This window comes from Dermacentor andersoni, chromosome 1 (assembly GCF_023375885.2).
Source record: "Dermacentor andersoni chromosome 1, qqDerAnde1_hic_scaffold, whole genome shotgun sequence".
NCBI classification, from domain to species: Eukaryota; Metazoa; Arthropoda; class Arachnida; order Ixodida; family Ixodidae; genus Dermacentor; species Dermacentor andersoni.
Window position 1 is genome coordinate 20,450,849 of NC_092814.1, and position 26,947 is coordinate 20,477,795.

General features: G+C 45.3%; 1 protein-coding gene across 2 annotated transcripts in view; it reads right to left on the reverse strand.

Moving 5' to 3' along the window:
• The window catches only part of Tnks (tankyrase), a 357,580-nt gene that overhangs the window by 35,658 nt on the left and 294,975 nt on the right, over positions 1-26,947 (reverse strand). For both annotated transcript variants that reach the window (XM_050193320.2, XM_055061240.1), the window contains 2 exons: positions 19,942-20,016; positions 17,454-17,637 (listed from right to left, as the gene is read on the reverse strand). In XM_050193320.2, coding sequence (XP_050049277.1) covers positions 17,454-17,637; positions 19,942-20,016 — 259 coding nt within the window. The remainder of the gene's footprint in view (positions 1-17,453; positions 17,638-19,941; positions 20,017-26,947) is intronic.

Below are 26,947 nucleotides of genomic sequence, written 5' to 3' on the forward strand. Positions count from 1 at the left end.
AGGCCAATCATAACAGTGCCTATAGTAGGCACACAGACTAAGAAATCTGTGCACTCTTTTCTTGTCGACGTGATGAGGAAAGTTCGCAATGGCAGCTGTTTTTGGCGGATCAGGTAGGACTCCTGAGGTGCTGATGACAGGGTCCAGAAACAGAAGTTCTTGGCCCAGAATTAGAAGTTCTTCATAAGCGAAGCGGTATTTCTCCGGCTTCAGGGTCAGCCCCGATGATTTTATGACCTCTAGTACTGTTGCAAGGTGCTTAAAGGGGCCCTGAACTACTTTTTATTGAAGTGGAGACAGTGAAATGAAAATAGGCTATTTTAGAAATACTTTGCCGCAAAAAGTACTAAACGTGTTCAGCAGAAGCAGAGTTATTGGCAATCAAACACGGCCACCCCTGTGATCCCATTCCTTCTTCAATGCCTTGCACTGTGAAGGCTACGGCAGAGTGAAGCGTGCCCACAATGCTCTGCCTTCTAAATGTCACTGTGATGTGTGGTGCGCGACATGGTGCGGTGATCGCGACGGTCAAGAGCAGACGACACTGAGTGCACGCGCGCCGAGGTGGAAGAAGGAAAACAACGACGACGAAGAGCGTCCGGCACGAGAACGCGCGGCGCATGAAAGACAACTAAAAGAAGAAAAGCCTCACCAATCAAGAAAGGCCACGGAGCGTCGGGCAGCCAATCCGAAAATGCCAAATCGGCCAGACCAAAAGAAAAAGCGTGGTGCGCTGGCAGAAGGAGGGGACACGCAAGAGGACACGCAGGGAGACGCCGGGGAGACGCCAGGAGAGTCCCAGGAAGCGACGGCAGGAGGAGGTCAACCACCGGAGCGGGCGTTGAAGACGGGCCGTCGGGTTCCGGACCCGAGCCCACCAGGACTTCACCCGACCGGGGCCTCCTGCCAACCTGTTCCTGTGCGTCGCCCGTCTACCCGAGCGTGCCATCAGCTCCTCAACGCCGGTGAGCTTCTGCGCCAGTGGGCAGGACGAGAACAGTCGGGCTACGGGCCCGAGTTCTACGCCAGCTGCCCGGCCAGAACGCCACCCCGTCTGCCGTGCTGCCTGCTGCCCGAGGCCGGCGTTCGAGCTTCCGTGCCCGTGGGCAGGACAAGAGCAGTCGGGCTACGGGCCCGAGCTCTACACCCAGCTGCCCGGCCAGAACGCGCCGCCGTCTGCTCGTGCCACCAAGCCACCCACTTTACCTCGCCTAGCCAGAGGGGGCGCACTCCGGTCGCCCGGTCGGTCAGCTTACACCGCGACCTATGGTGAGACCGGCACCACTCCTTTCGCCAGCTTGTCGCCGCGTCGCCGCGTCGAGACTGTGACGCGTCCCCGCCCTCGTGGCAAGCCCGGACTCGCGCACTCGTTAACCACATGCAAGCCCTATGTGTGTTCTTCGCCGCAATGTCTGCTTGAGTGTTTATTTTAGGTATGCTTTCTATTTTCTTCTATTTGCTTTATGCCTCTTTTTAGTTTGATTAAAAGTATTTGTGTGTATGTTCAAACCAACGGCTTTGTCCTCAATTGGGTTCTCGGAGGCTCCGCCTAAGAGAACCAACCAAACCATTGAGTACACGAACCTTTGCCCCCATAAGTGGGTCATCACAGTCACCGTGGCACGCAGTTCAAATTTCATTTTGGATGTTAATGTAGACACCACAACTTCCAATTTTGGTGCCTACGACACACTAAACATAAGCCAAACGCCATTGTTCTTAGCGAGCTGCAGTGCGCTTGGCCAGTGGACTCGTGGAAGCACCCCTTGGCGGCCACAGTGTCTACACTACGTGGCGGACCGCAGCTACCAATAGTAGCCGCGTATGGGAATCTGCTTTATTACGAAATCAAGCGTCCCGAAGGGAGTGAGGAGCAGGCTTCTGTTTGAAAAGAGAGCGCTTGAAAGAAAAGTGACTTCACGCTCTGCTTGCGAGCTCCGCACACTGTGTAGGACAGCAAAACTTGGCTGAGATGTTCACAGCAGCGTATTGACATGTGTACTTGTTTATATTTTTCGGGTGAATGCTTTTCACCGGATAACAAATGTTAAACATTATCGCCCAGCACAGGAGGCGCCTGCATGTATTGGAAGTTTCTCGAATGTTATCGATGGTTCTATCCGGTGTCATAGTAGCTTATGTAATCCGATTGTATGAGCAATGTGAATTGTGTAGCACTTTCTGGAAGACAAGCAGGCACTAGCGATTATTCTGGAACCTTCGATGACTCATTTATAAAAGCTGACGTGCTTGACCTGCAGATCAGATTTCGCCGATCGCCGAATGTGTTCGCCGCTATCGTTGTGCTTTGAGTGTAACTTGCTTTTGCGGGCACAGGTTCATCCAGCAAAAAGTTTCGTCATTCACAGTTTTACGACTGTTTTCTTCATCGTCACTACTACGTGACATCTGGTGGAGGTGCTAGCGCGTTCATGTATCGAACGCGCCCGCAAAGCCACGATCCAAGTCCGACACCTGAGGACAATACCAACGTCACCAAGGGCCAGCGAGCTAGCTGTAAGCTGCAAGGACTTCTACCGGAGTATGGGCCTCTTCCAGAGAAGACCACAGGAATCAAGGCCAGGTCAACATCCCCAATGGCTGCCCAGCGTCCCCCATTCTGCTGCGAAAACCTCGGGAGCCACCAACCTTCCATAGATCATCGGCTGAAGACCCAAAATCCCGGCTGAAGACCTACGAACGAATTGCGACTTTCAATAATTGGAACTCCGATGACAAGCTGTGGCATGTACACTTCACCTTAGAAGATGCCGCCAGAACATGGTTTGAGAACCAGGAATCGACCCTAACAACATGGGACCTGTTCCCTAACAGCTTCCTGTGGACCTTTATGAGCATCATGTGCAAGGAAAGGGCCGAAGTTATGCTAGAAGCTTGAGTGCAATTACCCAATGGGAACATCGTGATTTTTACGGAGATGACTCGCCTATTCAGACACGCCAACCCCAATATGCCAGAAGATAAAAAAATTCGCTTCTGGGTGAGGGCTGTCAAGCAAGAGCTCTTCAATGGATTGATATGCAATCCGCCCAAGACTGTTGCTGAATTTGTTTCCGAAGCCACAACCATTGAGGAGACGCTCAATATGCAGACAAAGCAATATGACCTATGAAACTACACCGATGTTCAAGCACTCGGCAGCGATGACATGCAAGACCATCAGAGCGGTCATTCACGAGGAACTGCAGAAGGTCTTTTCAAGGTCACACACACTCTCAAGTGGCCTCAATTGCCGACATCGTCAAAGGAGAGGTTCAGCGATCACTTGGGGTTACTGAAGTGCAACCGCCATCGCCACAGCCCCAGCTGGAAGCGATGACACATGAAGCCGTCACTCCCCGCCAGGTTCCAACTCCGCACCCGTGCCAGGGCCCCATGACGCCGCGATTCTGTCGCCAGACGCCACCATCGCTGCCACCGTCACCCTGCTCACCTGTTGGTCAGCGAAACGCCTCGAGAAAGACAGACATTTGGCGTTAGACGGACTAAATATTTCTCTTCGATAGATCTCAAGACTGGCTAATGGCAAATAGAAGAAATCAACGAGAGCAATCGCAAGAAGACCGCCTTTATCACGCCAGATGGCCTCTATGAGTTCAAGACTGCAATGTTCCAGTGCGTGATGGACACGGTGCTAGCAGGAATGAAGTGGCAGACCTGTCTTTGGATGACATTGTCTTCGCCGGAAATTTCGACAATCACCTTAGGCAGCTTGCAACCGTACTAGAGGCCATCAAGTCATCGGGGCTCACTATGAAGGCGGAAAAGTGCCGCTTCGCTTACGATGAGCTTCAGTTCCTGGGCCACGTCATCAGCAAATCTGCAGTCTGCCTCAACCCGAAGAAGACAGCTGCCATCGCAAGGTTCCGGCAACCTATCAACAAGAAAACAGTACCTAGATTCCTTGGCATGTGTGCCTACTACAGGCGATTTGTCAAGGACTTCATGCATCGCTGAGCTGCTGACACATCTAACTAAATGTGATGTTGAGTTCAAGTGGGAAACGTTAAAGGCTGATGCATTTCAAGAACTCAAACGACGCATGCAGTTGCCGCCGGTAGTTGTACACTTCGACGAGGTCACCAATACAGAAGTCCACACTGACGCCAGTAGGCTAGGCATCGGTGCTGTCCTAGTCCAGAGGAAAGACGCACTTTAAAGGGTGATAGCTTGCGCTAGCCGATCAGTGTCAATAGTGGAAAGCAATTATTCTACGACCAAAAAGGAATGCCTTGCCATCATTTGGGCTACAGCAATATTCTGCCCTTGCCCATATGGCAGGCCATTCAAAGTCGTCAGCGACCATCACGCATTGTGTTGGCTAGCGAATTTAAAGGACCCTGCAGGACGTCTCGCACGATGGTGTCTGAGACTCCAGGAATTTGACATCACCGTCATCTACAAGTCAGGACGGAAGCATTCTGATGCCTACTGCCTGTCATGCACCCCCACTGACCCGCCGCCACAAGACGACGAGGATGCTGACACCTTCCTTTGAATAATAAGCGCGGAAGAGCTCGCTGAACAGCAACGAGCAGACCCGGAGCTAAAAAGCCTCATCGAGTATTTGGAAGGGGACACCAACACTGTCCCTATGGCATTTAAGCAAGGATTGTCATCCTTTTCACTTCAAAATAACCTACGCGTAAAGAGGAACTTCTCAACAGTCCGTACCAACTACCTTCTCGTTGTTCCCTCAGCACTGCGTCCAGAAGTACTGCACACCCTACATGACGATTCGACCACTGGGCACCTCAGATTCTCCTGGACACCACCGAGGATACAGGAAAGGCATTACTGGACACACCTGGCGGTCGATGTCACCCGTTACGTCAAGACATGGCGAGACTGTCAGTGACGCAAGACACCACTGACAAGGCCAGCGGGATTATTACAGGCGATTGGGATAGATTTGTTGGGACCCTTTCCGGTGTCAACATCTGGAAATAAATGGATTGTTGTGGCGACGGACTACCTCGCACGCTTCGCTGAAACGAAGGTTAAACTGCCGAAAGGTAGCGCAGCCGAAGTGGCGAAATTCTTTGTCGACAACATCCTGCTGTGGCATGGTGCCCCGAAAGTTCTGATCACTGACAGAGGAACGGCCTTTACAGCAGAGCTCAAATACAGCCAGACAAGCCACAGGAGGACAACTGCCTACCACCCCTAGACGAATGGTCTTGCGGAGCTCCGCCTGAACAAGACCCTCGCCGACATGCTAGCAATGTACGTCGACGTCAAGTACAAGATGTGGGATGCGGTCCTGCCATAAGTAACCTTCACTTATAACACGGCAATGCAAGAAATAACTCTAATGGCGCCGTTCAAGTTGGTTTACTGAAGGAACCTAACAATGACTGTCGACGCCATGCTGCCGCATGTCACCTACGAAGAGAATCTCAATGTCGCCGCCTATCTACAGCACGCTGGAGAAGCCCGACAGCTCACCCGCCTGCGCATCAAGAATTAGAGAGGACCGACAGCTGGCACGACAATCTCCTGCGACGATACGTGGAGTACCGGCCCAGCGACCCAGTGAGTGTTTGGGTTTGGACCCCGATACGCCGACGAGGACTTAGTGAGAAGCTTTTACGCCGCTATTTAGGACCCTACAAGATCATCCAACGCATTGGTGCACTCGACTATGAGGTCGTACCAGACAGCATTTCGCTATCACAGCGTCGCCGCTCATGACCTAAAATAGTCCATGTTGTGCGACTTAAGCCGTTCTACCAGCACTAACGAACTTTGGGACTTTGCATAGTAGAGCTTTGGAATTCCTTTTTTGGACTTTGTGACCTTGGACTTTGTTTATTTGTTGTTCTGTCCCTTTTTCTTTAATAAATGTGCTTTTGTTTTTTGCTCTCCTGTTATGCTTGTAGCATCGGGATGATGCTTTTTGAGAGGGGGACATTTACACGTGTACTTGTTTATCTTTTTCGGGTGATCGGTTTTCACCGGATAAGAAATGCTGAATTTATTCACTCTGTGCAGGCATGCCTGCACATATCGCAAGTTTCTCGAATGTTATTGATGGTTCTATCCATTGTAATCTGTTTATTTGAGCGATAGAAATTGTGTAGTACTTTCTGGAAGACCCGCAGGCACCAGCAATTACCCTGGAACCTTTGATGACTCATGTATAAAAGCTGACGCACTTGAACTGCTGATCAGAATTTCGCCGATCGCCGATTGTGTTCACCGCTATCGTTCTACTTTGAGTGTAACTTGCCTTTGTGGGCACAAGTTCGCCCAATAAAAGTTAGTTTCGTCATTCACAGTTTTGTTGCTCTATTATTCCTGTCACTACTACGTGACAGTATGCTGCCCACGCAGTATGTTATTTCACCAAGCCCAAGGCTTGGTTGAGGGCCCCTTTAATTCTTTCCCTACCATGGGGAAAATACAGTCGCCGACTGATTTTCTGGACTGCAAAAATTCGGACATGCTCGATTATTCGGTCTGCTTCGCGGCACCGCCATTCTCCTCATAGACCATAATGTATAACAACTGCCGAAAGTTCTGACACCTTGCAACCTCTCGTCTGATTTTTCGGACACTCATTGAGCCAATTCGATTGAGAGCACCATGCACAGACTCTGACCGGTGCATGGTTCGACTAGCTGAGCGCCATTTTTGTTTTGAACGGAGCCTCCCTGCTGCCCCACGAAGTGGCGCTACTGGAAATCCTCGCTCATCATCATCGTTTCTGCCTGGTTCGTAGCTACAGCAGTTCCGGTCTCAGCTTAGTAAGCCGTCTCAAGACAATCGAGCAGCTGATTTGTTTGTTTCTTCGTGCACGACGCTGCGAGTAGGCTACGTTTTTCGTTTGTGCGACTGGTGTTGGCGTGACGGCGTGGTGTTGTTTGCTTTGTGTGCTGTGTCGAGGTTGCGGTGATCCAACGCGGCATACGGAAACATCGTGTCAAGTGTCTAATGGCGCCGACAGTGCCCACACAGACGGCGCTGGGGCATGCCGGCAAGCGGGTGCCGGGAGGCCTAGGATTTGTAGCCTTCCGATGCGCTCTCTACTGACGCCGAAAATGTTCTGCAGGGACCTGCGCAGCGGTTGCACTGCGATTCCGGACACCGTCTCATTTTAGTTTCACAGGTGCGACATGTGCAGAACTCGATGACGGCGAGATCATTTGTCAGGTTTCTGCTGCACCGCCGGACAATGACTCTGAGTCTGAAGATGACGCACCATGTGCTACACTGCCATCGCATACGGAGCTAGTACAAGCAGTGACTGTGCTTTCAGCTGTCTATAGTGACCGTATGACCTTCTCCGAGATTCAGGCTTATCTGATTGCGCATAAACAGCGTGCAACGGCGCATTCACGATTTCTTCAAGCCTACTGCTGAGCCCGAATAAGTGCGTCGAAGTAAAGGATTTCTTTCTTTTTTTTCTCAATATGCTTTTTCGGACACCTGTTTATTCGGGCATTTCCGCAGTCCCCGTGAGGTCCGAATAACCGGTCGGTGACTGTAGGTGTTTTCTGTAGGCTACGCCACAATTTTTTTTCTAAAGGAAATACTGCACTAAATATTTTATGTAATACGTAAACAAAAAGCAGAATGAATGCATTTTTCACGCATAAATGTTTTATCAATGAGATGTCATAAAAAAGACAAATTGCCAGAATCAAGATTGTGGGACAAAACTGAACATAAAGACACGCTTGCATCTACTATGAAAAATATGGAACCAAAATTACGAGATATACAAAATGTGTTACCGTCTTATAACTGTCTCCGAAAAAAAATCAAAATTTTTCACTGAACAAGTATTCCACTACAAAATTTTACTGCAAGCACTACAGTAGGGCATGCCCGGCTGCGGCCGCAGATGTTATGATTTGGTTTGCGTCGTCGTCATCGCTCTCAGAGTCAAAGTCCGACGAATAGGCAGCATCCCGAGACTCGCTGCTGCTCGATTCACCGATAAAATCAGCCGCAGACCCACAGGAATCGCGACATCTGCGATCTTACGAAGCGCGCACGCCGCTTCCGGAGGCGGCCATCTTTGCTTTCTACTCTGACAATCGCATAACTTCGGAGCGCATTAAAAAATTACCGCCTGCCGTGAAAAAATCTAACTGCTTAGAAAACAAAAATGTAGTTCCCCTTCTTCATGTCCAATGACCCAGTGTGTTCGTGAGGGGCACATAAAGTCTCTAAAGCGGCGTTTCAAACAATCGATGGGGGGAGCCATTTTTGCTTTCTATTTTGCCTATCGCGAAACATCAAAGCATGTTCAAAAATCACCGCCTGGTCGGAAAAAGGCGAACTGCTTAGAAAGCAAAAATATAGTTATCCTCCTTCACGTACGATAGCACAGTGTGTCCATGAGTGCTGCGGAAGGTTTTGAAAGTGGCGTTTCAATCTATCGTTAGCAGGCTATGTCCAACGGGCGCGGAACGGAAAGAGTTTAGGTGATCGTCGAAGTTGGAGGCAAAGATGATGATGACGTCAAGGTAGAAAAGAAAACGGGTCTGCCATTTCAAGCCAGTCAATACTGTGGCCATTACATGCTGGAAAGTTGCAGGTGCGGAACAAAAACCAAATGGCATGACCTTGAATTCATAGAGGCGATCTGGCATGATAAAAGCAGTCTTCTCTCTATCCCTCTCGTCAACTTCAATTTGCCAGTAGCCTGTCTAGGTCTACTGATCAAAAATACTTTGCATTACAGAGCCGGTCCAACGCATCATCTATCCGTGGGAGGGGGTATATATCCTTCTTCACGATTTTGTTCAGGCATTTAAATTCATGACTGAAGCTTGTCACCATTACCTGCACTTTTCCTCCGTGCAACTCTATGATTCCCCTTGCGACGCCGATTTCACGATCGCGCGGCCGTTGTTGGTAACTTTCAATAATGCCTTCCATGTCTTCTATTACGATGGAAATCATCATGCTGGCGTGAGGTGGGATAGTGACGGGATCTTTGAGCACGCTCAAGGCACAGCAACTCAGACACTTATTAGGTGGTATCGCTTGGTTCATGGACAGTGTGATCGACTTAGGTCGATGACTGCGCCGTGTTGGCTTAGGAAGTCCATGCCCAGGATTACATTCTCTGAGCATTGTGCCAAGATAAATGTCGCAGAGTAAGTCTAGCTATGCACTGTAACCCTTGTCGTGCAGATTACAGTTGGTGTTACCAGGTGTCCTGATAACACTGGGTCAGTGTATGGTCCGCCCTGCGGCGACAGGTAGCGTCCAGGTGATGGTGAACGGGAAGGTCATTTGGGTCTCCACTGCGTTGCGGCCGTTCACCTTGCTCTGGGCGCGGCACGCTGATGGCGAAACCTCGCAGTCCCGTCTCAAGCTAAGGGCATTGGCGGCTGATGTGGCCGGCTTCTCTACAGTGATAGCAGAGCAGGTGGTGGTCTGGAGCACTCCATATGTCTGTCTTCCTGGCGAAGGTGCGATGGGCGACAGGCATGAGTGCTAGTGGCAGCGGCAGATGACAGACTTGCAGCATTACGGGGCCCTAGTGCAGGCGCTGAGTCATCGCTTCCGGCTAGGGCTACGGCGATTCCGGTTACACCTCAGGAACTCCGAGTGGTCGCTAACTTTTTCTTTCCCTATGTCAGCGATTGAGGCCACCTGAGTCTCAGACCTTGGAAGGAGCTTCTGCAGTTCCTTGCAAACGACCACACTGATGGTCTTGTGCAGGTCGTTGGTGCCTAGTGCTTGAACATCAGTGGTGTAGCATAATATATACAATAGAACTTCTTTCATATGTTTAAAAAAAAAAGAAAACACAAGAAAAAATGTACTAACCCGCAAAACATATAATCCAAAGTGACCTTTCTGTGACTACCTGCTGCCTGCCACTACATCAGCTGGCAGTGTGAATTTTTGTCACGGCTGTATGATGCAGCTATAGGCCTAACCAGCCGTGCTTCATCAGTATCTAGTGGCAAAAGTTGTTGTTTGGTGCAGAGTCAACAAAATCTTTGTAGCGGCCATACGCCATTCTTAAAGCCGTGAAATCACCTCACCGACAGAAGCTGGGGATAGACAACGAATTGAATAGCGAAAAAATTGTTCCCGGCTGCCATGTCTGCGACATCGTGCGCATCATATTCGAAAAATTAAGCGAGACACCATACAGTGTCCAAAACATCGATCACCATTTTACTGCTCATACGAGAGAGGAGCACGAGGTCGGTCTCGGTGCCAACGCAATTCTTCGCAGTATAATCCTGGCTCCAATGGAGAGGCGCACCTCAGTCGACCACAATGTTACCGCAGCTGCTAGTCCATAAACGCCATGCCGCCTTCGATGGTGCGGAGAAACAGTGCTTGAGGAATATAGTTCCATTTTCGAAAGCCTGAGCAACCCTTTCGGCACAGGATGGGCACAGATTCATAAATGTGTTTTTCCCCTTCTGCTGTAATGTCATATTGGCATTGCAGTATATGCTAATAAATAAATAAACATTTTGCTGAAATGTAGGATGATGCAGCAGGGTTCGCCTCTCAACTCAGTTCGGCACCATTGGCGCAGTGGTGGCATCACTAAAATTGCAATAAAAACGCAAGGTAAATGTGCATCCTTAAAGGGCCCCTCACCAGGTCTGGCCATATTGAGCTGATAAGTGCAGAGAATACAATGTGCGCCAACGATCGTGTTTGCAAAGAATTACATCACTGTGAGCAGCGGAAAGGTCTGAAATTTCAATCCGAACGCCGCTTTCCATTCTCCTCGCGGCAGCTGCGCTCCAAGCCGGATGGTGACGTACTCGCAACCCTGCGCCTACGTACTCGGTTCCACAGTGTGACATAGCTCGTGGTGACACATGACTTCCGAGAATTATTCAAGGCACCATCTGTTATTTGTGTGATCTGTTGCTTGAACTGACAAATTGAAGTTTAGAGAAATAATAAAACACACAAACGAAATGTCTGCATGTTCTTTGTTTAACTTCGCACCGAAGCAAGAGAGATGTACTTCTACTTTGTCTGCTTGTTCGCATGGTCATGCAGTCATGTGCGCAGGTACCGAAACTATGCCATTTTCTACCGTGTTCAAGCTCGTGATCATGCCCTGCGGTCCACTTGTTCTGCCTCAGTATTTGTGTAGCATTGAATTATACCGCTAGCCATGTGTCCTTGTGCACAACGTGCAAGATCTTGTGCTGACAATCACAACAGCTTGTGCACATTGCCGCAGCAAACAAACAAACAAACAAAAAAAGAGAAAAGAGGGGAAAAAAAAAATATGAGGCCCGTGACGTATACATCACGCGATCCTCGAGGTCCGGTATGGGAGAACGTAGGGAAGGAATTTCGCATGAGGAGGCTAGACACTGCCTCAGTATTCGTGTAGCATTGAATTATACCGCTAGCCATGTGTCCTTGTGCACAACGTGCAAGATCGTGCGCTGACATTCACAACAGCTTGTGCCCATTGCCGCAGCAAACAAACAAACAAAAAAAGAGAAAAGAGGGAAAAAAAAAAAAATATGAGGCCCGTGACGTATGCATCACGCGATCCTTGAGGTCCGGTATGGGAGAACCTAGGGAAGGAATTTCGCATGAAGAGGCTAGACAGAGTGAGTGGAGAGAGTGTCTTGCTATTCAGTGGAGCTCGCCTCCTGAAATCATGGGTTCGTGGCACGGAAATATTTCTATCTCAGCTGTCTGAGAGCCGATTTGAAACATTTTTTCGGCAGAACGCTCCTAGAGGACACATAACAACATTAAGTGTATAACCAAAATTTGCTATGGGGCCTGGTGAGGGCCCCTTTAAGAGGGGATGCAACAAGTAAAATGGTCAATTTGATCAAAAATTTTTTATTTTCAGATTTATCTTTTTTTCGTAAAAATCATGTAAAAACGCATTTTGTTGTACAGTAGACGTCGGTTATTTGAATCCCGTTATTTTGATTTTTCAGTTGATCCGATCACGAATGAAGGTCCCGGCTGGCACCCATGCATTTCTATGGACCCATACGTTTGTTATTTTGATCCCAAAATTGGCCATCGGCCATTAATTCAAGCTTGACCAGTTGGCACGCATGCACCTCACCACTATGGTGACCCCAATAGCGACTCCTTTAGTGGCAGCATGTCTCGGTGAAGCTTAGAGAACAGTGAATGTGTTGAACACACGTCATCTCCTTTCCCAAACCCTTATTTTTGGCCTGCTCTAGGAAGATTTTTGAGCAATAACTATAGCTCAAATTCTCTGATTACGGTATTTACCCGAATCTGACATGCATTATGCAAAAAAGAGGTGAGGCGTGCAGACAGGACACAAGAGTAGAGAAGTGGACAACACGAAAGCCGACTATGAACTGAAGGGAGCATTGAGGCAAAAAAAGAGAGAAGACACAAAACTCATCTGTGCAAGCTCAGGAATGGTATCACCACGTGTCAGTCGAGTACATGTGCCGGTCTACGTGAGAGATAACTGTTAAGGCACTTAATCTCTTCCTTATGTAAAGTAATCGAAGGCTGACTCACGCACGCACTTCCACCATTATAGGTATGCCATGCCTCTACCATAAGACGCGTATCTTCATTCTTATGCCTGTACAACATCGCGCATTCATCTAACTCTGGCGTGCAGTTACAATCTTGGCAATGTAGGGAAAGATTAGAAGGCGATCCGCCGGTTAACAACCTTTTATGTTCCATTAGCCTTTGATTGATACACTGTCCCGTTTGCCCTACGTAGAACTGGCCACAGCATAATGAATCCTTACCAACTAGCTCGGCTTTCTGTCGTTATGACATGCACTTTTTTTTTATTGTTCAGGAAAATTGCATCGAAAACTACCTGCAATCGGACACAAAACCAGAAACGCCTTCACAGGGTTTGTATGCTTTACCGCAAAACAAATCAATATTCGAACAAAGCTGACTTTAGGAAACTGGCCATCACTGTGCAACACCCATTAATGCCAGACCCCACGTACGCATCGAACGCATTCAAGCTCGCATCTACGTGCCTTGTGCTTGACATGCCTCACGAGGAAAGGCAGTTTGCATATACAAGAGATGTGAGATTCATAGATGCCTTGGCAGATGCCACTTTGTTATTGACAATGTTTCAGAATGCATGAATATCTATAAAAGTAATTGTTATATTTATAGAGCTGTTACATCAGCACAAAAAGGAAAGAAAAATCACTTTCTCACATAACACACCGTATCTACTCGAATCTAACATGCACTTTTTCCCCGATAAAACGGGTCCAAAAATTGCGTGCGCATTAGAATCGAGTACGACCCTAAATCTGTGTTACCATATCGCTATCGGCATTTCAAAATAGCCGCCTCGTACAGACTTCGAGCCTAGCTGCCGTAGCTTCCTCCATGTGCTGTAGTAGTACATTGTCTGTCTTCTCGTTTTCTGCATTAGCTCTATCAGCATGGAGGTGCCGACTGCGAAGACACGCGATGCCGCAATTAAAAAGAAAGTGATCAGATGTGCGGAGTTGGATGGAAATCGGGCCGCATCACGGGCGTTCGGAGTTTTCGAAACTTGCGTGCGGGACTGGCTCAAACAGGAGAGGCTTTCTACTCCGGTAGCTGCTGCGTATGGAGCGGCCGTGTGGCCCCCATCTTGAAAGCGATCTGCCATGGAGAAAGTCTACGCATCTAGGCACACTGTACCGTGCTCTCGTTGCTTAGTTCGCATGGAAGCGAGAGGCTGCACAAAGGTCAATTCGCTTGCTCCTGCTATCACACTTCCTCCAGCGTTTTGATAAAGAGTTTCTGCGGTCATTGAGTGAGACGTGTTCATGTTTGCTTGTACCCGTGTGAAGCCATGCTTGTTAATTTAGTTAGTAAGCCAATGTTTAAAAGTTTATATGGCGGATAAGACTATTATCATTACTTTTCTCATAGCTTTCTACTAATTTGCCATCGCAATCGATGCTTCGTCTTTCGTGCGAAACTGCGACTTTTTCTATTTATCGCAACCTTAGCGTACTGGGAGTAAGTCTTCGCTTTTCCAAATGAGAGAAAGTTGTATTTCTGTATGAAAGGATGAGGTGCGCGGCACTGTAAATGACTTTTCTTTTTTTAGGTCACGGCAAACTGGTGCATGTTACAATCGAGGGCGCATTAGAATCGAGTAAATACGCTAAATCTGCTTCACTGACAGTTGATTGTACCACGCCGTAGCTGTGCAGCAAAGCGCATTCACGCGGGGCAGCCTGAGCATGCAATAACAGAGAGGAGCTGTTCATCAAGATTGTTCCACATTTAAACGCGTACGAGCCATGCTGAAGTGTCTGTGCATGTGTAGGCGACATCCCCAAACGTAAGCATGGCTTTACCTATGCCCATTTTTCTTGCTTAAAAAAAAAAAAAAAAACACAAAAAAAAAAGGTGTGGGTGTGTGTCTGATTTCTACTTTTGTTTAGGAGCTTTGATGTTATTTCTATGTTAGTTTTCTACATTGGACGCACAGAAAGTGAGCACGAGTTTGATTAGAGGGCATGTTGAAATTGGGCAAATTCTGCCGAATGAATCAGCAGTGTTTTGGAGTTGTTTAAGTCGACCCGCCGGATAACTCAATCAATTTCGTCAGTCCTGTCAGGGCCGAATTAATGAAAGAAGAGTATATTCCCTAGCAAAAGTTCTAATAGAAGTTTGTATTAGTCTAATACAGTTTTGTATTAGTTGTATAAGTTTTGTATTAGATGAATAGAAATTTCTGTTAGTTGTACTGATGTACCAATAGGCCATATGTACTAGACGTATTATTCTTAAACAGTGTTGCATGTCTGCTAGTTTCTTTATTAGACTAATATGTCCTATTGGCTTTATACAGATTGTTGCTGGTATGTTATGCAGCATGCATTGTTGAATTCTGTTTCCACTGTTTGCTGCTTGTTTAATGCGAGGGTGAAAATTTATGAAAAATTAGACTGTACTGGGGACTGTTTGCAGAGAGATGTCTAATTATTCACTGAACCATTAAGAATTCTGCTGTACAAAACGTGCAGCACACTGCATTCAAACGTTTGTATTAGTTTCATCGCACTAAGCTAATGAAACTGGCCCCCATTCGACGTGCGCCTACATGGTCTTGCCACTTTTGCTTCACTGGCGACGTCTCATAACTAGGCCTCTGTTCAGCCTTGTCGCGATGAGTCGTGAGGAAACAGCTAATGTTTACAGCACCAGCAAATACTTCGCCACGAAAAAAAAAAAAAAAATGAACACAACGAAGAACCAGCCGTAATCTGCAAGGCAGAGTCGCGGTGCCCGGTGAGTTTATGAACGATGGTGCAATCGCAGCAACCACGTTTGTTTGCCACTGAAGTTTCGTCAGTCCCGTATTTTCTGCAGAGATGTGCACGAAGTATTGTTAAACTTGTAACCTAAATTGATAACTTAATACTGCATATAAAAGGCCATAATATTTATTGACACCAAAGAGCAGTATCGCAGAGAAGGGAACACGGCAGGCGGGAAGATCGCAAAACTGCAACCGTAGCCAGCCATAGTTGCGCACAGAACGTGTGCATTGGCAGCTGCCATGCTGCAGTGTACTGTAGCTATGTCAAGGCGAGGCGTGCGTGGTTTTTAGTGAATGAACAATGTGTTTTTAAGGAACGTGAGGTGTAGGTGCCTGCGCAATCTTATCTGTGCAGTAGTATCTTTGGGTAGTTTCATTTATAGATGTTGTGCGACTTCAAAACAACGGAAGGCAACTGTTTTTAGCCCTGTGCTTCATGGCTTTGTGGATCTATCAGCATGTATCAATGTAATGTGTTTTCCCCGGCACCGATTCTACCATTTGGAGGTAATTATTCTACTTATTTATGCTTCTATAATATATAGTATAAAGTTGTTTCTTTCTTTTTATCCCAACGGTGGATGTACTTCAGTAAAGCGTCATTGGGCAGATTGTTGTGCGCACAGCAGCAATGACATGCCTGTTTCCGACAATGCTATGCAAGATTTGTCTAGAGTTGTTCTGTCCTACCGTTTCGATGTAACACACAGAACATCTTATGTTTATTTTATGTGCTGTTTAATTCTACTGTCATGTCAGGTGACGTCATTTTACATTATGATAAACATGTCGAGCTAAGCACATCACACTTTGTCCTAAAATTAGTTCGGAAATTGCGGGGACATATTATTCCAATTTAGAAGCAAATATTGCCAGCTTAAACATTTAGTGGTAGAACTAGCACCCCTGCTTTTAAATGTTTCTGTGCGTGTATGTTTCTCCCCAGGTTTTTTTTAACCTCCTCCTCAAAAGGACGTTCTCTGGTCGAAGTGGTGAAGTAAGAGCTCTGGCAATCAAGATTGCTGATGTGGTAAAGATCTCGAAAGAGAAATCTGTAAAAATACATGATGTGCTAATAAATGCTTCTAGCAATTATGCCTGTTTTTCATTCTGTATCTGGTGCATTACAACCTTACCTTTCAGACCAATAGACCTATTAGACTAAGACACTAATAGGCCTATTAGACTAATACGCCGATAGACCTATTAGGCTAATGCACCAACAGACCTATCAGACTAATAGACCAATACACCAATAGATCTATTAGACTAATACACTAAGAGACATAATAGATTGTATTAGTGTCAATAACCTCATAGGCTTTTAGTTTCTGTATTAGAATTTTTGCTAGGGTTGAGGTTCGAAATACATGGTCTTCTATAGACAAGAAGTTATAATAAGTTAAATATACAGTGTTATATCGAGAATTTCGTTATATCGGGGTTTAACTGTACCAATTGATTTTTGTCAGTTTCATCCCATTCATTATCAGGCTGTTGCTATGCAGGGGCCAACATGGCACTCCATTTGTTGGCACATTCAACACACCAAACCACATTGTGGTACTGGAAAGTGCACAAAAGTGCTATTAATTGCACTTAGGTAAATGGAAAATTAAATTACTGAGAAGCTTATCAAGTTGCAAATGAGGTAATAACGTATGGCGAATAAAATGTTGCCGACTTCCTTGTAAAACAAAAAGCTTGAGTTCTTCACAAGGTGCAAAGTATTAATAGCGATAAATGGTATAAGAATATAGTAATGGTCATAGTTTTATGGACAATATAAATTGCAGTAAGCATGTGCACTGTCATGTGCCAAAAGAGCCACATGAGATTTCACTCAATGGCTGCCAGCAGTCGCGGACACAAAGCTGGCATGATGAAGAGTACCAGCAGTAGCAGAGTGCAGCCGCTCTCTTTACCACTTAAACTGCCTCCAAAACGCAGCAGATCATGTGGCACTAAGTACCATCAATGTACCAGCTTGCTTAGCTTGCCCTTACCCTAAGTAGATAACATAACCTCCAAGACTGGGCATATGCACTTGCATTCCTGGGACAGCAGAGCAGCAATGGGCCAAATGTGTCTCAAGTATCCATATAATTGCCATTGCAATAAAATGACAGAGTGAGAAAGATGGCGAAAAGGAACTGACCAGCTCCAAACATGCCCCCAATGTAGGCATGGCGTTCATCAAACCCCTTCTGAACAATTGCATTGATGAAGGGTGAGCCATGAAAGAGCATGCGCTCATTGGACTGGTTGTGGTTTTCCTCAGCAACTTCTTTCCTCCGATGGCAGTAGCGTTCCAGGAGTTTCCGGTTGCGCACTTTTTGAATCTGGTAGAGACAAAAAAACAGAGAACTCGGTGTGATCACAAAATAAAGCTTCAGGTATTGGGGATGTCTGCCGCTTGTGCACACAATGCATCTTAGTTCTGCATGCTCAACAGCAAGGAATATGTATGACTGTGCAATCAATGTGTAGCGACAAAGGTGTTGTGCACTATGAGCTATAAGTGACATGTAAAAGAGACATTTCTTTAATAGAGGGTACATAACACACCAAAGGTCTGTGTCAACCAGAAGCAAAAAATGCATTTCGACGCCACACATGAGGCTGACTCCTATGTTCTGGCTTGTCTTGGTGAGTGTTGGTTTAGTTTTACTTTCTCAAATATTGTGACAGAATCCTTTTGGGGTAGGTGGCCATTCTTCTGGGACTGGCTGCCAGCCTCAAGCATCCAAAGAGTGCTGCTTGGGTGCAGTGCTGCTGACGCTATTTCTGACGCACTCAAGAAGCCTTGGATCACTTCATGTAAAACTGTTTACTCTTTTAATTACTTCTTCACAGCAACAAAGCATGGGTCACGGTCGACCTATCTACAAGCACTGCATCACATTTCAAGGCTCCCAGCACCTTTAAAGACTTGCTGTGCCATCTGAGGATTGGACTTCTTTTTCCGAGTATTTATTTGTAGGTAATTTTTAATTTGTAGGCCCATAGGCAATTTTTAATGAGTGCAAAGAGGTGTGCATACAGTGACTGCAAAGATGGCCCTCCAGTGGTAGCTGCGCCCCTTGCGAGAACGACAATGGTCTCGCAATTCAGCTGCATTCTCAGATGCTACGAGTAGTAGTGAGCATGATGTTAGATGCTGGGAGCGTCGTTGGGTTACAAAGACGCACAAAACCAGCTCAGACTGTCATCGGCTGTTTGACGGCAAGTTTCGTTTCCTGTCTGTTGGTGAGTGATTTCTTGTGCTGATTGAGATATTAGAGGTCTTATATACAGTGTTTTTACAAGCGTATGCCAGAGATTTGCAACCATAAGCCCAGCAAGGTCTGGTTTCTTGCCCAATATTTGTGGCACTGACCAGAAAACATTTTTTGTAGCTCACATTCCTGATGAGCTAGAACACCTTCACGTCCTGTAGGCAATTGAGGTGGAAAAATTTTCTATATTTCAGTTATGTTGCTTAAGTTAGGCTGTTATTTATGCACACACATGAATAATCTAAATGTTACACATTTGCTCATTATCCTGGCTTACATAAGCATGTGCAACAGATTGTTCTGATATAGCCATATAGGCTAATTATATGTACAAATATTTCAGTAAATATTTATGCTGTCCGACTATAAAGTCCCACTTTCATTGATTGATTGACTGATTGAACTTTTCTGATGAAGGTTGTATTCTGTTGCAAGAGGTACAGTCGAGCGCCTTTATGAAGAACACCTCTACAATGAAATGGCCTGTGTAACAAATTAATAATTCGGACCCAATTCTACTGCGAGCTTTGTGGTGCGCAACCTTTACAAAGGAGTGACCTGTATAATGAATGATATCGGAGGCCCTCAAGCACTTTGTTGTAAATGCGTTTGATTATAATCCTCTCTTTGACAAGTGCCAATGTTCTCCAAAAACCACTAACAAAGCATTACAAATTCTGTGGCCATCACTGCCCTACGAGCAATAACAATGAGAGAACATCACAAGTGCTCCACATTGCATAAAGAAACAAGCTCACATAATGCAACTGCACATCACTTCATGTATGTGACATGCGACACATTGGTGCATATTGTGCAACCTGCTTATTTGCACACTGAACACGGCTTAGTTTATTTTCTAATGAACTTCAATAGAGTAACCTGACCTTTAAAATGTTTGGAACTATATTACAATCAAGACAGTAAAATATTCAGCCTGTTACCACTGATTATGAGGCACACTGCAGTGGGAGACTTTGGATTAATTTTTAAACAAGCACCTAAATTCAAGTAAATGAGCACTTTTGCCTCCACTGAAATTCGGCCACCATGATTGAACGTGCAGCCTCGAGCTCAGCAGCACAATGCCATAGCCACTGGACCCCCGCAGCAGGTAGCCTATTACCTTATGAAGTTTAAAGAACCCCATACTATAAGATTAGTTGTCATGTTCCTGGCAATATAGGTACTCTTTGAAAGTAGAAACTGCACAAAAGACATTTCTTCTATATATTGTGTTTCCTAGTTGCACCACCACCTAAAAGTGATAGTATTCCACAACATCATATACCTAGAAGTGATGTTTCACAATACCGCATTAACAGGAAAATGCACTTAAACGAAAGAATAAAGTAAAGCATAGCAGACCTTGATGATGTTGTAGTGCATGAAAATTCCACCCGCATATCCATTGTCCCTATGTTCACGGATGGTAGCTTGAAGCTGCAACGAGAGTCAGGCTTCAAAATTCTTTCAAAAATCAGAACAATCCACTAGAAAAACGCTGGACTCCTTGGTATAAAAAATATGCTAGTAATAATAGATACAGTAATGTCTAACAAGAAAGTAATATGGCTGAACATGCTCAACCCGAAAGTTATTGTGCACATCTAAGTTAAAAAGGCAAGAGGGACACACAGGTGACTTTTCATTTCATTTATTTACCCTAAAGCCCTACGTAGGCATTACATAGGGCGGGTATGGGACACTGAAAGCAAAAGAACTCAAGTACAATTAAAGCATATATACAGGATGATTATTTTTAAGTTTTATGGAATTAAAAAAAAATCTCCTGCGGCAGATAGCATAATTCTGTTCCTTGAGCTGGATTATTTCAAGAGGTGGACATTACTAGCATAAGCAATCAAAACATATATTGAAGTAATTAACAATAACACAATAATTAATTTCTTAATTACTTTCCACACATACTGCAATTGATGAATTGTAGCCAGTGAGCTTGCAAGACGTACCCACCTGAAATTAATTTCCAGGATTACACCAGTTTCGAGATACTTCCCAAAGTGTGGAATGAAATACATGACGTTCCAGTTACTTTTCCGCTTCAATGCATAAAAAAGTGTTTTGTTAAACAAGTAAGTGGAACAACAATGCATTTTTACGGCAAGTTTGATGGCGTATATCTCCAAACTGGCGTCATTCTGGAAATTAATTCCAAGTGGATACGCCTTGCAAACTTACTGGTTATAATTCGTAAATTGCAATGTGTGCCGTAAAGTACTTAATCAAAAGATAATGAGACAGTTTTTGTTAATCAGTTGAATATCCATTTCAATTTCATGTGCAAGTAATGTCTGCCTCTCTGATTAATCCAGCTCAAGCACTAGAATTGTTATCCATAACAGGCTATTTTTTGAAATTCCATAAAACTTAAAAATGACTACCCTGTATAAGTACAAGACAGTAAATATAACAAGCATATTATTTACATGCAATGTAAGAGCTTAGAAAATACAAACAAGAAATCTGATCGATAATTAGAATGCAAACATGCAAATGACATGCCAGTGCTCCATAATATACACTACAAAAGCCTGAAATTCACCAATGCAGGCAGTTTATACATGTTTATATTTACTTATTTGAACTGACATTATCTAGCATTTGTATAAACTGTTCAGTGTTTGTAATACAGGCAGTACCACGTGGAAGGCTGTTCCACTCATTATTAGCAAGAGTTAAAAAACAAAATCTCATGAGGTTGGTGCATGCAAATGGAGGTTGAACTTTAAAATCATGGTCAATAGATGTAAAAATGTGTAGCACAGGTTTAATTATTGTTCTTGTGTAGTTGTTAGGGTGATATCTTTGTGGAAGAAAGTGAGCAGGGCTATCTTTCGTCTGCTTTCTAACGTGTCTAGATCGAGACATTGTTTAATTCTTGAAATGCTTGCATATGTGGAGTAGTGTCCTGAAATAAAACGAGCTGCTTTATTTTGCAACACTTCCAATTTAGTGATGAAGTACAATTGATGAAGGCTCCATATAAATTAAGCATATTCCATTTTAGAAAAGATAATAGAAGCATATGCAAGAAGTTTTGTGTCTTTGTTAGTGTGAGAAAAGGAATGAATGAATGAATCCAAAAGTTTGACAGGCGATACTAATGATATTGTCAATACACATACTCCCTGAAAGGTATGTAGTTGAATTAACTCCAAGATATTGACACGTGTACCTGTTTATCTTTATCGGGTGACCATGTTTCACAAATGTTATTGCACAGTGCAGGAGCGCCTGCATGCATCGGTAGTTTCTAGAACGTTATTGATGGTTCTATCCACTGTCTGTTGTCACCATACCTTGTGTAATCTGATTTCATGGCGCGACACGAATGGTGTAGAACTTTGTGGAAGGCAAGCGGGTCCCAGCGATTACTCTGGAACATTCGGCGACTGATGTATAAAAGCCGACGCGCTTGACGCGCTGATCAGATTTCCGACGATTGCCGACTGTGTTCGCCGCTTTCGTTGCGCTTTAAGTGTAACTTGCTTTTGAGGGCACAAGTTCGCCCAATAAATATTTAATTTTGCCATTTACAGTTCTGCTACTGTGCTCATCCCAGTCACTACCACGTGACAATATTTAAAAGAAAAGACTGCCTCTATAGGCTAAGAACCTACGGCATATGCATAAGAAAATACATCACTTCTTGTGATAAACCTCATGGGTTTGGTCTTGCATCAATTTCCATTTGCCACTGAGCGCACCAAATATTTAGTGTGTCCAGGTCATTTTGCCATGTTAGGTGGTCACGAGGATTAACTATAGGCAGATAAATGACACAATCATCTGCGAAAAGTCTAGTTGAGTTCAAGTCGATGCAAATGTCACTACTATAAATTATAAAGAATGTGGGCCCCATGACGGTGCCTGGGGAACACCAGATGTGGTGGATTGAAAAGAGGACTGATTGTTACGTATAGTAACTGCTTGACATCTATTCTTCAACCCACTGAATAATATTTGTATTGTAATCATTTATATTATGGACGTTATCATCCTCATCTGTACATAACCATCACCATAGCTTTGCATCTTCATTGTCGGTGCGCTAGCTTGCGCTTTTGGAATAAAAGCGTCGAGTAATACCGTTGCTCCTCAAGTGGTGGAAGTGCTTTAGGATCCCTTTGACCTCTTTACATTCCTCTCCTGGAGCTGCGTTTGGGTCGCCGCTTACGCCAAGTTCCCACCAACATGTCCCAAGACGAGCCAGCAGCGTCCAGTAGCCTCGCTCTAGTGCCAGCCACCCTACCCTCCTGGTCTGCAAGCAGCCTTCAGTGGGATCCTGAGGTGTTCGCTGGCCTGCCTGGCGATGATAACTACGATTGCGTAAGCTTTTTTAAACACTGGGACGATGCTTCTAAATTATGGAACGTTTCCTTCTTCATCACTGAGGTCGCCAAGACATGGGTTAAGAATCATGAGCGGGACTTCCGTGATTTGTCTTCTTTCAAAGAGCATTCTTGGGCATATTTTGACACACCTACTGACCGACAATGTCGCGGGACAGAAATTGTGCACGTTTCCCGCCTCAAGCTATTCCATCGGCACTCTACGCTAGCTTAGTTTGCAGCCAGGCTGGTCACTTCCGTCCATGGGGGCAATTAGAGTGAGCATTTCTATTATGGACGTCATCTTCTTCATCTGTACATAACCATCACCATCGCTTCATATCTTCACTGTCGGTGTGCTAGCTCGTGCTTCTGGAATAAAGTGTTGAGTAATACCATTGCTCTTCAATATCTACATAATTTGTTTCATTTTGTAAATAATCTTATGTGGTACGCGATCAAACAGCTTTGCAAAATCTACAAAAATTGTGTCAGTTTGTTGAAGTTTATGTAGGTTGCGATGAATATCCGTTGTTAGTTCAAAGAGTCGTGCTTCATATGAACGGCCATGATGAAATACACGTAGATAAGTAAAGACAATGTTATTATTGGTAACGTAATTCATAACCTGTGATATGTTCAAAGGGCTTACAGATGATAGATGTTAATGATATGGGTCGGTAACTGGTTAGTTGATTAGTCACCCTTCTTAAATATGGGGATTACGTATGCTAATTTCCAGTCCTCAGGTATTTTACTAGTGTAGACGGATTGCTGAAAAATAAATGAGAGTCTTAACGCTGAATAGGACTTCATAGTTTTCAATATTTTGGTGGTTATACAATCGGGAGCTGGGCTAGAATATGATGTGTAATCAGGAGAAAGAGATGCACTGAGGCTAGGGTGCTCGCACGGCAGGCGCTAGAAAATAAGAAGATGAAGTAAACAGGCGTTTTGGCGGACAGCCAATTGTCTGTCTGCTTTACAATGGCACAGCCGGCGAAAATGCAACCTTAAGGACAGCCTTCGTGGGACCACGCCATCCTGGGTGCCTCCTGCAGGGAGGCCTTTGGTCGCATACTTGAGGCTCAGCTCACAACGACAGCTGCCGAAAACAAGGTTCAAATTGAGGAGCATCGGCAAACTTTCTTGCTGGGTATCGCAGGCCTGTCATCATCTTCCGGTGCCGTGGGTAAGGATAAACCATCATTTAGTATTTCATAGAGCTCCAATGATGGAGCACTACCACTCCAGGGCCCCGCCAATCTGTCCACAGAACCTGGACATAAAATACTTGTGACCCTGTCAGTACCACAACTCCCGACTTCGCAGCAGTAATCAGTCGAATTCGCTGCTAAGAAACTATAAGAGATGCACAAGAGACTAGGAATGCAAGAGACCATTGGTTTCGGTGCAGACACAGCTGTCCCCTGCTTCAAGCTTTGAAAAGCTCGCAACACCGCCTTTCACAATGCACATCACAAGCCAAAATATCTCCTGCTGATTGTACAGCTTCTAGAAGAAGAGGACAGTCTGGCTGCGCCTGACGCTTTGTCAAGACCAACTGGTTCGAGCACCTTTGCACTTCAACCAACCACAGCCAGTGAGATCGACCCCACCTTGTGAGACAGACGACGATTCAGTGTCCGAGATCACCTGCCCAGTTTCTTCAACTGTGACAAGATAACCATCGGCGAGAGCTGCGACCAGAGCTTAACAGTCAGTGCCGACCCCCAGAGAAGTGGTTGCGCACTGGACGGTCATAAAGACCACTACTTCCATTGCCACGTCTTGTGTGCAATGTGTTTCCACCAATAGCACGCCCTCACAACTGTCAGAGCTATCTTCAGCATTGTGGCCAAATGTTATGAGGAGAAAGAGACGCACTCAGGCTAGGGTGCTCGCACGGCGGGCACTAGACGAGAAGAGGCAGAAGTAAACACGCGTTCTGGCGGACGGCCAATTGTCTGTCTGCTTTACAGATTGTAATCTGTCTATTGCATTAGCAACACTGTCTGTGTAAATAAAGATAGCTGGCATACATGTTTGAATTTGTCGTGAGGAGATTCTAAAATCCAACTAATCTTCTTTTTCAAAAAACACTACAAAAGAAATGATTAAACATCTTGGACAGTTCAGCGGTATCGAGCATGACACCATTTTCAAAGGTAAGATGTGGTAACTCCTTCCCGGGTGTAGGAGAAACAACCTTCCAAAATTTCTTAGGATTCGTTTGGAGAAAGTTCGGCATGTCACAATTTAAAAATTTATCGTTAGCTTTTCCGCTAGTCTACTTCCACATAAAAATGCTGCTTGCAAGCACAGGCTGTAAAGCAAAACAAAGCCAAACAGCAGCTGCAAAATCTACTGCTTCAAGTTCATTTCCATGAATACAAAGAGGAAACAGAAGCAAAAGGCTGTTGCCAGATGAGGTTTCAATGCGTATATACAGTTGACAACAGCAGCAAGCAAGTCAACGGGCAAAATAATTATTAACACGATGCGTGGTAAAAAAATGGGCTTCAATCCATGCTGTGAAGGTGGTTGGCCAGCAAAGCTGTGGTATTATCTGATCTGACAGACCACTGTGATGTAGCCTTGAATTGGGTTCTTACCAAGCCTGAGCATGACACAGTTGTGTATATTGACGTTGCTGTTCCTGTCGCTGCTCATTGTATTCACGCTGCTCTTTGGTAGTCCTAACTATGCATGGCCTTTCCATAGTGCTATCAGAAAACAAATGAAATCAGTTGCTAGGCAGGTTCTTCTTTTACATATGAAAGTGTAGTTACGTCACTCCTTGATTCATGTGCTGCAGTTGCTGCTTCCCGGTAACTGCAGTTTATGCAACTGTAATCTTTACCAGGAAGCGCTTGCAGCAAACGCTATGAGTGAAGGCGACCTTTCTTGTACTTTTTATTTCTGTCCCCTGCACAGCTGGCGCCGCCGTTGCCACGGATGCACAGAGGCAAGCGCCATCTCGTGGTGCTGCAAGGAACCCAGCGGTACATGCAGAGTGCAGCTCCCCTCTGTGGTTGGTTGAGTTTTTATCCATGGACACGATAAATGCATTGGCGGGTAGAGGCACACAGCTTCGCTGTAAATGTTTTGAATCCTTGGTATAATCAAAAGTCCAATACTGGTCGCCTACCTAGCCAAACATGGTCTCAGTATTAAGACTTGTGGTTCCACCATTGTTCCACATCAGAGAGTTAAACATGACGTCTTCCCACAATTTCAAGCTAGAGAGCGTGATAAGTTTTTGTGCAAACAAAGGAGTTCTGGCAAAGAAATTTAGCTTGCAGTAGAACCTCATTGATACAATCCCATTACGTACGATTTCCCAGTGCCAACATTTGCAATGAAGGACACAATAAAATGACCCAATACAGTTACACTTTTTTTATTATTGGTTCATATGTTTCGGGAAAACACGATCCTTCGGCCCCATCGTTCAATACATCGCCAAAGTGTGATCGTATAATACGTTTTCCTGCCGCTATATCACATGTAAACAAGAAAAGGCAAGACGCGCGTGCCATCGGGAACAGCTGCCTGCCACAGCAGCTTTCCCACAGTACTTGCCCGCCCCTCTCAGTTTCCTATTCCGGCACCAGCAAATCTCCTTCTACGTTGTCGCACGCCACAATCGCAGCTATTGCCACCAACCTATTGCAATAAGCATCTTCAACTATCTGTTTCACAGTGTGTGCAATGTAGTGCCGTTGGAAGTGTACTGCACCCTTTTAACTGGCAATAAATCAAATATGCCGTCATTCCCTGCTGCAGACAGCACTAAGTGAGTGTCATGTTTCGCTAAGGCAGCATAGTACGCATTGTATTCTGGCGTCACCCTCAAGCTCAATTTCGTTTTGGCTTTGCAAAGGAAAATGACAACTTGCAATTGAACGACAACGGTCGTTTGGGCGCCACCAGCTCCGCACACACTGGCATCTCGTGTAGCAAAGATTCGCGCCGAGTGGGCATTTCAAAACTTGCCGCCAAAATGCCCCACTCAA